This window comes from Lemur catta, chromosome 22, assembly GCF_020740605.2.
Source record: "Lemur catta isolate mLemCat1 chromosome 22, mLemCat1.pri, whole genome shotgun sequence".
In the NCBI taxonomy this organism is placed as follows: domain Eukaryota; kingdom Metazoa; phylum Chordata; class Mammalia; order Primates; family Lemuridae; genus Lemur; species Lemur catta.
In genome coordinates, this window is record NC_059149.1 from 16,884,156 (window position 1) to 16,896,329 (window position 12,174).

The 12,174-nt window shown below is 39.2% G+C and overlaps 1 protein-coding gene across 1 annotated transcript; it reads left to right on the forward strand.

Annotated features, from left to right (window-relative positions):
- Positions 1 to 2,111: 2,111 nt before the first annotated feature.
- Positions 2,112 to 3,664, forward strand: C22H8orf48 (chromosome 22 C8orf48 homolog). The gene has a single exon (XM_045535283.1). It carries the CDS (start codon positions 2,255 to 2,257, stop codon positions 3,119 to 3,121), a length of 867 nt encoding a protein of 288 aa, XP_045391239.1. The 5' UTR covers positions 2,112 to 2,254; the 3' UTR covers positions 3,122 to 3,664.
- The last annotated feature ends 8,510 nt before the right edge of the window (positions 3,665 to 12,174 follow it).

Below are 12,174 nucleotides of genomic sequence, written 5' to 3' on the forward strand. Positions count from 1 at the left end.
CACAGCTATAGGTGTGTTCATCACCCAAATGGTGTTCATTGTACCAATTAGGGAAGTTTTGCCCCTCTCTCCTCTCCTTCCTCCCCGCTTGATTTCCACTGAGTTTTACTTCTCTCTGTGCACTTGTGTGTTCATTGGTTAGTTCCAATTTAATAATGAGTGCATGTGGTGTTTGTTTTTCCAATCTTGAGATACTTCACTTAGGATAATGGTCTCTAGTTCCATCCAAATTGCGGCAAAAGGCATTAATTTATCCTTTTTATGGCGGAGTAGTACTCCATGGTCTGTGTGTGTGTGTGTGTGTGTGTGTGTGTGTGTGTATACACACACACATGCGCGCATATATATATGTCACATTTTATTTATCCACTCATGAATTGATGGGCACTTGGGATCATTTTACAACTTTGCAATTGTGAACTGTGCTGCAATAAACATTCGAGCGCAGGTGTCTTTTTGATAGGAAGACTTCTTTTCCTTTGGGTAAATACCCAGTAGTGGGATTACTGGACTCAATTACTGGATTGATCTATTTTTAGTTCTTCGAGGAATCTCCATATTGTTTTCCATAGCTAGCTCCCTTGTTCAATGTTATGGGGGAAATGTGTTATACTGAATTGTGTGTAAATATGAATGTGTAAATATTCAGAGAATGAGGGAGGGTTTTGATATAAAAATTGAAAATAAAAATCTTGAGCCCTGTGGGAAATTGCTTGGAACTATTCACAAATTATCTGCTTTATCTTTTTAAAGACTTATATGATATAAAACACAAATTGGGTTGAAAAAATGAAGTTGGAATCTCCTTATCTTCAATATGAAGCTGGCTTATATAATATTTGAGAGTTTTTTTAGTATTTCAGACTTTTGACTCTTTGCCAAAGTGAACATTTGGGGAATAATATTGAATACATCTGACTAGACCTGAATAATACGCCACCCCCAACACGAAGGGGAGGGGAGGCGGGTGGAGAGAACTGAGAAGGGTGTCCATTCTCTTGAAATTATCTTAGCTATTGACTAAGACCTAGATTAGGGTATTTTTAAGACATAGAAAAAGTCCATCTCCAGAGTTTAACATTTCATAATTGTTGAGAACAATTAATAAAACTGCCATATTTTAAAAAATAAGCCTGTTATAAAAATATATATCCTGGGTAGCATCCTAAATTTAGGGGGTTCAGGAAGATCAGGAAGAAAAAAGATTAGATTTCCTTGTGCTAATAGTACTTATTCCACAAAATTCTCTGGACCTGTGTGAGGTATTCTTTATTTCTGTTTCCACAGTCATTCAATTCATTCTCTCAACAGAGATTTACTGAACATCTACTATGTATCTGCTGGTTGCTGGGCTTATACTAGTTGTCAACACTGACATCATTTTCTGCTTCCATTATCAAATACTAATATGAATACATAATTGGAAACTATTATTATAAGAGAAAGGCTATAAAATGTTTGGGGGCAGGAGTGGGTATGAAGCCCTTCCTGAGGAAATGAGACTTGAAGGAGGAGTAGTAATTAAGCACATAAAGAGATAATGTGATCACAGTTAGAAGGGACCTGCATGGACAAATGACTTGGGAAATTCAGTGTTTTTTCCTCAAAATCTTCAAAGATCATCAGAATGCTGGCGCACAGAACGTTGTGCAAGGCGGCTTACAGAATGATTTCCGTATTTTGACTTTTATCCTGAAACATGGTCTACAAATAGGTAGCCTCCTGGCTGTAAAGACCGGCAGACAAGTTTTTGCTTGTGCATTTTAGCCAGCACGCTTTGTTTATAAAATCTGTATGCATTTAGGCGAGGCATGCACTTTCGGATTTGTTACAAGCCACCTCTCTCTACTGTCCTCACACACGTATATACCTCCTGTCTGATCCGTGAGGTAACGAAGGTTGCAACCTTCTCCCAGGGCCTATAAAATTTTGTACTTAAAATTGCATCAAAGAGAAACAGGAAGGCAGAAGAAAGGGGCAGAATCGCCAGCCTGGCGCGGACTGCGCAGTCCGCGTTGGGGCGCGCGGAGGAGGGAGTGGCGCACCGCGCAAGGGGTGGGGCGTCGCGCCGCTGCCACTCACTGCGCATGACCGGCGCGCGTTTCCAAGGCAGCTGGGAAGGCATCACCCGGAAGGCGAGCTCCGCTGAGCTGTGGGTACCGATAGCCATCCCCGGTGGGCTCAGCCCTTACTGGTTCCTGAGCCGGTATTGACCAGGGCCAAGCAGATGAAGAGCCGAGTTTGATACAATGTGATGGCGAAGTCGGGGGATGCACAAGAAGAGCAAGAATTGGCCCAAACGGAGAAAAGTGCTGTGGCAGACCTTTCTGATGAAACAGAAACTTTCGGTTTCTTTACTGATGAGGTACAGAATTCTGGTTCATTCAGCTCTTCTGAAGGCCGGCAGTCCTGGTCCCTTGCCTCTGGGAGCAAACCGGAGAGTGCAGAGCAGGCTACTACCTTGGAGCAAGGCGAGAAACAATCTGAGCTTTCAGATCTCAAAAATTATGAAAAGAAATTGAGTATAAAGTGGATCAACAACCTCAAGGGCAAAGAAACTAACTCTGGACGGTACCAGCCAGACGCTAGACTTCAAACAGAGATTACTCAGGTATCCGATGAAGAATTGAATGCCCTGCAGTCTTTCTGCACCGTTAAGATAAACTTGATCCATCATAGATCAAGAAAGAAGAGCAGCAGACATAAAAAGCTGCAGCTTAGATTGGATGGAGAGACTTCAGAGAGAGATGCTTTAAACTATACTGTCCCTGATGAGCTTTTGAACAGAATCTATTTTAAAAACATGAGGACAGTACCAAAACAAGTGACAGCATCTAAGCAACACATTTCTTCTCAGTGTCCTGACTGTAACAGGAAAAGAGCAGAGCTGGCCCAATCTGCCTTCTTGAAACAAAAGAGGACTTTACTGGAGTCACTTCTACTCCAAGAAAAAATAGATGAATATCTTTACACCAAAGACTTTCTCACCCGTATTGGAGAAGCACATCAAGACCTTCCCAGGCTTTCAGATGACCCCAGAATAATTTGGAAAAGACTGAATGAGAAAAGTCATATCAGATACTGTGGTTTCGAAAGGTCAGATACAGAGCAGAAGATTTAGCAAGATGGAAATAGTGCTTGTCGTTCACCTTTTTCTCTACCACTTCTCAAGCTACTTACTCTAATCAAACAGATGGTGATTATCAAAGATATTATAATACGTAATGTGGATAGATGTGTATTTGAGTAATCACTATAATTTCTACAGGCACTTGGGAAACAAATTTGAAACTTTACTATGCTTCCTCTACAGATTCGAGGGCTGAGAACTTTCTATCCAATACATTTTTCTAATTATAGAAGGCAATGTTGTAGTTGGAATAGTTACAAAGTTTTTACAACAATCCAGGAGAGATATGTTGTAGTTTGGACTAGGGTGTTGATAGTACAGAGAGAGAGAAGTACAGAGATGTAAGAGATATATAGAAAGTAATAACTGACTGTCTTTGGTTATGAAATGGCTATGAGGAATTAATAAAGAGTAAATGTTAAAAATGTTAGTAAGAATGATTTGTGTGCCTGGTTGAATGATATTTAATTTCATTAAGATAGGAACCCCACAAGAGGGCTGTGTTTGATGGGAGTGATCAAGAGTGTGATTATTTGTACATGGTTAGTTTGAGGTGCATTTGGGACATCTGTGCTGAGAGTTTGTTGATTACTTGTGCTTGTATTTCAGAGGAAAGGTCTACCTTAGAGGTGTGAAATAAGGGGGGAGGGGAGATTATATGAGGGGAAAACCATTGGCATGTAGTTGTAAATTGAAGCCATAAATGTGAGCTTTTCTGAGAGAGACTTGAGTGAGAAGAGAAACAGAGGTAGTATCAACTCCTGAGAAATGCCAGTTAATGGCTGGATAGAGGAGAGTAAACCTGCATAAAAGGTTGTGAAAAATTATCAGGGGGATAAAGGAAACCAGGCATGCATAATGTGATAGAGGCCAAGAAATAATTGGGCATTTTTTAATTTAGTGACAACCATTTCACTTAAAGAAATTTGGTATACAAAGTAGATCAAGGAGTAAATTTAAGATAAGGAAATAAAGAATAGGGATATAGACATCTGCTTGAAAAGTTTAGTTGTTGGAAAGAGAGGTGAAGCTGAAAGTAGATGTTGAGTTGAGGGAAGAATGCTTGAACAAATTACCTAAGAAACCATTTTGGACATGAAGATTTCATGAAACTTCTGTTGTTCATCCTAATTTTCATTCTGAGGAAACAGTATCATTCCCTGAGGAATACCATGGTATTTTGAAAACATTTATGGGGAAAAAAAATCTTAGTTGTCATTCTGAGAAATCATTTACTGTTTATTTTCTCTATAAAAATATAAACTATAGAATTAGTGATATAACCTGGAGGTCATTTTTCTACAATTATAACACCTAAAATATTTCAGTGGAAAAGAAATTTGTTTGCAAAAATCAGCACAAAAGAATCTTTGCATTATATTCCAATATTACTCGTTGAGTTAAGACTTTAATTTGTATATAAAGATACTCTTTTTTCCTATAAAGTTTAGCATATTTCTTCTAAGTCATTCCTAAATGGAAAATATTACTTTTCATAATAACTTTTTATTTGAACTCCACATTATGTCATACTCTATCTTTGACATCTCAATATTCTCATATTTTACATAATCAAAATTCTACATAGTTTTCCATTTAGAATTCCCCCATTAAAGGTCATGCTCCACCCTTTTAATCAACCAAGCTATAAATCTGAGTCATCTTTTGTTCCTCTTTTTTTTTAAACTCAAACCCAAACTATTTTTCAGCAAGACCTCTAGATTCCTCCTTTTCGGTATCTTTTGATTATGACTCATTTTCATCTCGTTACCACTCCCCTCGTTATCTCTGCCTTCCTACTCCTACGTTCTCTCCTCTTCAATCCATTGTCCATACAGTTGTCAGAATTATATTTCTAACACACAAATCTGTTCAAGTAATTCAGTTGATTTAAAACAAACAAAACCAAACCATTCTAAATGGTTTATCTCTGCTATAGAAATAGTTAAAACTAATTAATGCCACGTAGAGGTTCTTTAATGTCTGGCCCAAATTTGCCTTTCTAAGTCCTCTGTTATTTTTGTCCCTCTATGTTCAGGCCTCTCTACAGGACTGGCAAGTCCTTGAGCTCTCTTGTCTTTTATGCCACTATGGTTTACACATCCACATTGGTTTGGCTCAGATTCTCTTAACTTCCCTTTTCAGCTGGTGTACTCTTTCTCTTCTTCCTATTCCTTTAGTTCTCAAATTTTATTATCATAAATAGATAATATATTTTCATAATTTAAAAATCTAAAGGAAATTAAAAGATTTAGTTTGCAAAGTCTCCCACCCTGTTGCCTCTAACCTCATTCTACACTGGCCTGCCAGACCCTTGTCCTGCCAGAGTTATGTCTTTACGTGATGAATTGTGGAGCAATCAGGTATCTTGGGATGAGAGCAGAGGTAGAGGGAACTCAGGGAATTGAGGAGTGAACATTTACCCACCAGGACAGAAATATTTCTGTACTTTAACCAGTGCAACTTTCTTGTGTGTAGGGGCTGAATGTTCATGTTATCTATAAATAACCACTTATGTTAGTTTATCTGTTCTTCCAGTGCTTCTTTACGCAAATACAAACACCAAAGATGGTTTACTATATACTCTCTTTTTCGCCTTGCTTCTAATCCCTCTGTTTTATTTTTGCTTAACTTGTAGTAAAATATGTGTAAGACAGATTTCATTTTAACCATTGTTAATAGTACCATTCATTGGTATTATATTCATAAGATTGTGTAACCATCACCATTATTTCCAGAATTTTTCTCCACTCAAAAAGAAGTTCTGAATCCATTGAGCAGTAAACCCTCATTCTTCCCTGCCCCTAATCCCTGGTAACCTCTAATGTATTTTCTGTTTCTATAAATTTACCTATTCTAGATATTTCACGTAAGGAGAATCATACAGTCTTTTTCGTTTTGTGTCTGGCTTAGTTTCAAGGTTCATCCAAGTTGTAGCATGTATCAGTGCCTCACTCATTTTGTATGGCTGAATAATATTCCATTGTTTGTGTATATTTCATGTATGTTTGTCTACTGATGGACACTTAATGTTGTTTCTACTTTTTTCTATTTTGAATGTTGCTATGAACATTGGCACTCAGGTATCCATTTGAGCACCTGTTGGGTCTATACCTAGAAGCAGAATAGTTGGATCACATGGTAATTCTATGTTTAATTTTTTGAGGAACTGCCAAATTGTTCTATAGCAGTTATAGCATTTTACATTCCCACCAGTAATGTACAAGGGTTGTGATTTCTTCACATCCTTACCAACACTTGAAAAAAATTATAACCAACTAGTAGGTGTGAAGTGCTATCTCGTACTTTCTTTTCTGCATCAATTGAGATCGTCTTATAGTTTGGTATATGCTTTAACCCAACATAAAACCTCACCTTCTCTGCACACTCATTTTATAACCCTTAAGCACTGACTAATAAGAATTAAAGGCTGTAGGCTGTATGCTCTATGACATTAATATAAGTTCATATTATAACAATCATGTCTTAATTAGTATGCTTTTCTCTCTTATTGTGAGCAACTCAAAGGTGAAGACTGTCTTACATCATATCCAGAGTGGTCAGCACAATGCCTCACACATGATGGTGCTCAACAAAAATTTCATGGATTAAAAAAATAAGTGCTTCCAAACAATGGAATTCAATATGTCTTTGCCACCAAAAGAAGAAAATAATCTGCTAGCATACTGTTATCTGTCAGTGTTCTGCCTTTGTGTAGCTGTTTTCTGTAAGTTTTCTCTCCTTATCTCTCCATGGGTTAGATTGCTGTTTAGCTTGTATATATATACATTCTTTTCCTCACTTGCAAATTAGCATAAAGCTTTTTGATAAGACATCTTTCCAGGAAACATGCAGCTAATTAATACATTATTCATTTTTAAGAACTAATATGAAAGATATTTCTATGTAATCCACATGTTCAAATAGAACAAGTTAGGGATAATGGATGACTTTCTGAAATTTTGAAAAGGTGTAAAAATCCTTGATGCTCAAACTTGAAACTATTGGGTTTTTTTTTTGCCCTTGAATACATTGAAAAGGAATGAGTATCCTTTCTCCAAACTCTTTATAGCTTCACCCAAGAGATTCCAGTAGAGCTGAAATGGAAAGTCCATCAGATCAGGTGCTAAGAAATCACATATTTCCCCAATTGTTGCCATAGCACTAAAAATGTATCTGGCAACTTTGTACAGAATTATACAAATAATATATATATATAATTTATGTAATTGTAATATGCAAATTACATAAATACGTGTGTATTTATTAATAAATAATACATAAAGTAAAATTCTGCACCTAGAAACAAATCTGTATGTTGAATAAATATTACAGTAATGAAATGAAACCCTCAAAACAACAGTAAGTGATATGCTAGATTGAGAGAGAGAAGTAAGCTCAGTTCTCAACATCTGAGTCATTCAAATTCCAATCTCAGAACTGTTTAGGAATGTTTGGGACGCCCAGCCCAGAATACCTCCAATTTTAAACATGTTAGTTTATTTCATGATGAAGCCTAATATAGTCACTTAGCTCTTTCTGCAGCAGCATAGCTCAACACGTTGCAAAGGAGTAGGAATTGTGATTGTTGGTGGGCGTGGGCTCTCCTTCAATTTTGTCTGGAATTGGCAGATGAAAAATACATACACAAATAGTTAATTTGAGAGACAGAGAAAGAAAACATAGTTGAACTTCTATTCTCAGTTGAGAATACCCTTTGGAATAGAGAATCCAGAAATTTTCCAATTTTGCAATTGACACAAATTACAGTGAAAATTGCAAAATTCTCTGAGTGTTTCATGTCATCATAAGGCCTGGTTTTGACGAGCCCACTGTTCTCTGAAATATTAATTGAAGTTTAGGAAAAAATGTGTTGTAGTTATCCCACTCAAAATTTGCTGTGTGTGTCAGGACTAATAATGCTGCACATGCACTGAAAGGGTACGAAGGTTTATTACCCACATAATGAGGGTTTTGGGGCTGGGAACTGGGAGCAGGGCAGGCCTTCAGGCATGTCTGAAAATGGCTTTCAAGTGAGGAAAGGAGACTGGCTTGGCTTTTATTATAATTACGGGGTGGGCTTGAGGTGAGGATTCCCACAGGTGGTCTGAGGCTTCCATGGTTTGAACTTCTTGCCAGTACCAAAGAAGGGAGCACATGGACTTTCTTATCAGCTAGTACAGCTGTGGGGCAGAACGGTGTGGTTTTAAAGTTTTCAGCTGTCAAATATAAAAAATGGAGTCCTACTATTTATTACAATATATCCCTGATGTTTGACTGATGACTGAAATATACCATGTTTTATTTAAGTAAATTGTAGCTTGAGTATGCTATAAGGGTGCCCTCTGAGGCCTGTCACCTGAAACTGGTTAGGGCAGTGAAAGTTCACTGAACACCTTGTTCAAGAGCCCAGCATTTTGTATCTTGAGAAGTGAAATGAGGGCTTTGATCACTAGTATTAATAACAGTACTGGGAGCTCTGAAGGGGATAAGAGGAGGCCCTGTATTGTAGCTTTAATATCTATAGAGACACGTGTAACCTAAACTTACATTTTGGGTATTTGTGAGGCAAGAGATTCTCATATTTATCTCCCAAAAGGGGGAAACCTAGTTGCTACCACTGGAAGACCCAGATGGCTAGATCGTTGGCAATGGCCCAGGAATATGTAAAAGTGCACAGATGGGGCGAATTGTTGGACATGTTGACTGCCTAGAGTTCAGCCAAATTTGCTGGCCCTTGGATCCTGTTCTTTATCAGAGATGTCTAGATTAAGGGATGAAAAGCAGAAGCTCTGCAGTAAGCTCCATCATGTATCGTTTTAATACTGTCCATAAAATGTAGAAACTCCCATTGCTGTTCACTAATTTAATCCCTAGGGATCTCCAGGTAAGTAAGGGGTCCAAGACAGGGGCAACCTACTCTAGCACTTTGTCAACTGGCAAGGGACTGAGTTCAGATGAGACTACCATCTCCTGTGGGTTGGATACTCCAGAAGGCTCAGACTTAGCTCAATCCTGTAAGTAACAGTTCTATTTTAGCAAGAAGGCCTTGTTGGCTGTGCTGAGCTGGCAGGATGTTGCTTCCATGATCCACACAAAGGTCTAGAGCAAAGATCCCCAACCTCTATGGCACCAGAGACTGGTTTCATGGAAGACAATTTTTCTACAGACCCAGGATCGGGGGATGGTTTCGGGATGTTTCAAGTGCATTACATTTATTGTGCAGTCAAACCTCTCTGCTAATGTTAACCTGTATTTGCAGCCGCTCCCCAGCACTAGCATCACCACCTCAGCTCCACCTAAGATCATCAGGCATTAGATTCTCATAAGGAGTGTGCAACCAAAGCCCAGATCCCTTGCATGCGCAGTTTATGGTAGGGTTGGTGCTCCTATGAGAATCTAATGCCGCCACTGATCTGATAGGAGGCGGCACTCAGGCCATGATGCCAGCAATGGGGAGTGGCTGTAAATACAGATGAAGCTTCACTTACTTGTCCACCACTCACCTTCTGCTATGTGGCCCTGTTTGTAACAGGCCATGAACCAGTTCAACTAAATTCACCAGCTGCATTGGCCTCTAACGAGAGTCAGCCTGTCTTCTGAAGCTGTGAAGCCAGGCATTGACTTCTGTTTTCTAGCTATCAAAGTCTTAGATGGCATCTTCTTCCAATGGAAGCCTGTTTTGTCTACATTAAAAATCTGTTGTTTAGAGTAGCTACCTTCATCAATGATCTTAGGATTTCATCTTCTATATAACTTGTAGCTTCTGCATCAGCACTTGCTGTTTTACCTTTTACTTTTATGTTATGGAGATGGCTTATATCCTAACATGAACCAAACTCTGCTAGCTTCCAATGTTTTTTCTGCAGCTTCCTCACCTTTCTCAGTCTTCATAGAATTGAAAAGAATTAGGGACTCTTTGGGTAGGCTTTGGTTTAAGGGAATGTTGTGTCTGATTTGATCTTCTGTCCAAACCACTAAAACTGTCTCCATCTCAGTGATAAAGCTTTCTTATCATTCATGTGTTCACTGGAGTAGCATTTTAAATTTCCTTTAAGAACTTTATCTTTGCGTTCGCAACTTGGTTACCTGGCACAGGAAGCCTGGCTTTTGGTCTGTCTCAGCTTTCAACATGCCTTCCTCACTAAGCTTAATGTTTTCTAGGTTTTGATTTAAAGTGAGAGGTGTGTGATTCTTCCTTTCATTGAAACACCTAGCAGCCATTATAATGTTAGTAATTGGCTTAATTTCAATATTCTTGGGTCTCAGGGAATAGGGAGGCTCAAGGAGAGGGAGACAGACCGGGAAATGGCTGGTTGGTAGAGCAGTCAGAACACACACAACATTAATGGATTAAGTTTGCTGTCTGCTATGGGCACAGTTTGCAGCGCCACCAAATAATTACTATAATAACACCAAAGATCGCTGATCTCATATCACCATAACAGATATAATAATGAGAAAAAAGTCTGAAATATTGTGATAATTACCAAAATGTGACACAGAGACACAGATGAACACATGCTGTTGGAAAAATGGAGCCAATAGACATGGTCAATGCAGGGTTATCATAAACCTTCAATTTGTAAAAAACACATCTGCAAAGCACAATAAAGGGAAGCACAGTACAAGGAGGCACGCCTATATTTAATATTTTCATGTCACAGTATTGGCCATAAAGACAAATGCATTAATTCTTTAGCAAAATATTGATTCTTTAGGAAAAAAAAGAAGTAAAAAATATTGCATCCTTCTTTTAAGGGCAAGTGGTTCTGAGTTTGTTTGGTTCCTTTGGGGAGATAGAGTATGCTCAACACTTGAGACTGTATGGTAAAAATCACATTGAGTATTCTTGTTTCTGTCAGTGCAAGCCCTCAGTGGCCAGCCACCTGAGGAACCTACTCTTGGAAGAACAGTTAGGCTGATTGGATAAACATGCACTGGGTGGGATCACAGCAACTTACTGGATTCAGGAGAGCAGTGTTATCTATGAGCTGGCTGAACTACTGCTTTTCTGGTTAGATTTCTGTCTGTGTTGAGCATTGGTGGAAAGTGTTTGAGTGCCTGATAATGATATAGAGAACTGGCAGGCGTTGCTCAATAAGGTGTCATAAGATTGGAACCAAGGTCTGTGATAAAACAGGAGCCAGTGGAGAAACTGGCCAAAACCAGTTGGAGCCAAGATGGTAACGGAAAAACGACCTCCGGTTACCCTCATTGCTCCTTATATGCTAATTATAATACATTATCATGCTAAAAGAAACTCCTACCAGTGCCATGACAGTTTATAAATGCCATGGCAACTCCCCCAAATTGCTCTATATGGTTTAAATGGGAGGGAATCCCCAGTCTGGAGACTCTCTACCCCTCTCTCAAGAAACTCATGAACAATTCTCCTTTGTTTAACATGCAGCCAAGAGATAACCATAAAAGTAACCAGCCAGCAGCACACAAACACTGCTCTGTCTATTCTTACCTCAATAAACTTGCTTTTGCCTTACTCTGTCAGCTTGCTTTTGAATTCTTCCTGCATGAAGCTAAGAACCGGCTTGGCCTTCAGGCCGGACCCCAGTTTTGGGGTCTACTTTCCTGTATCAATACCAGCTAGGATAAGGAGGTCTACTGTCTCTATAGGTTCTGTCCTATCTTCGTACTATTCTACTGCATTAGCTACATGTTCTGTCCAGGGTCTTCCTGGGTCTGCTGGACTTGGTCCTGTGGCTGGATATGGACAATGTGAACGGCTGATGTTAGCCAACCTGCAGCTTCCCAAGTGTGGCTGGCCCTGCTGAGGCTGCATCCTGATGATCAGCTGTGCTGCATGGTGGTCATGGAGCTAGTGGTCTGCTGACCTGGGCTGCTGCCTCTGGACCTGGACAGGAGTGGGCTGTTGAGCCTGGGTGAAATAGTTCTGGATGGACTCAGCAGGAGGCATAAACCAGTGCAGCTGCTCCTTATCTATAATTATCTCTTGGAACAGTATCAATGAGAAAGTTACACTGACCAAATTTTGTGATTGCCGTGGTGGTATCATTTGTCTGTGG

Coding starts and splice junctions, on each gene's coding strand:
- C22H8orf48 (XM_045535283.1), top strand. CDS start 2,255: ATGGCGAAGTCGGGGGATGCACAAGAAGAGCAAGAATTGGCCCAAACG.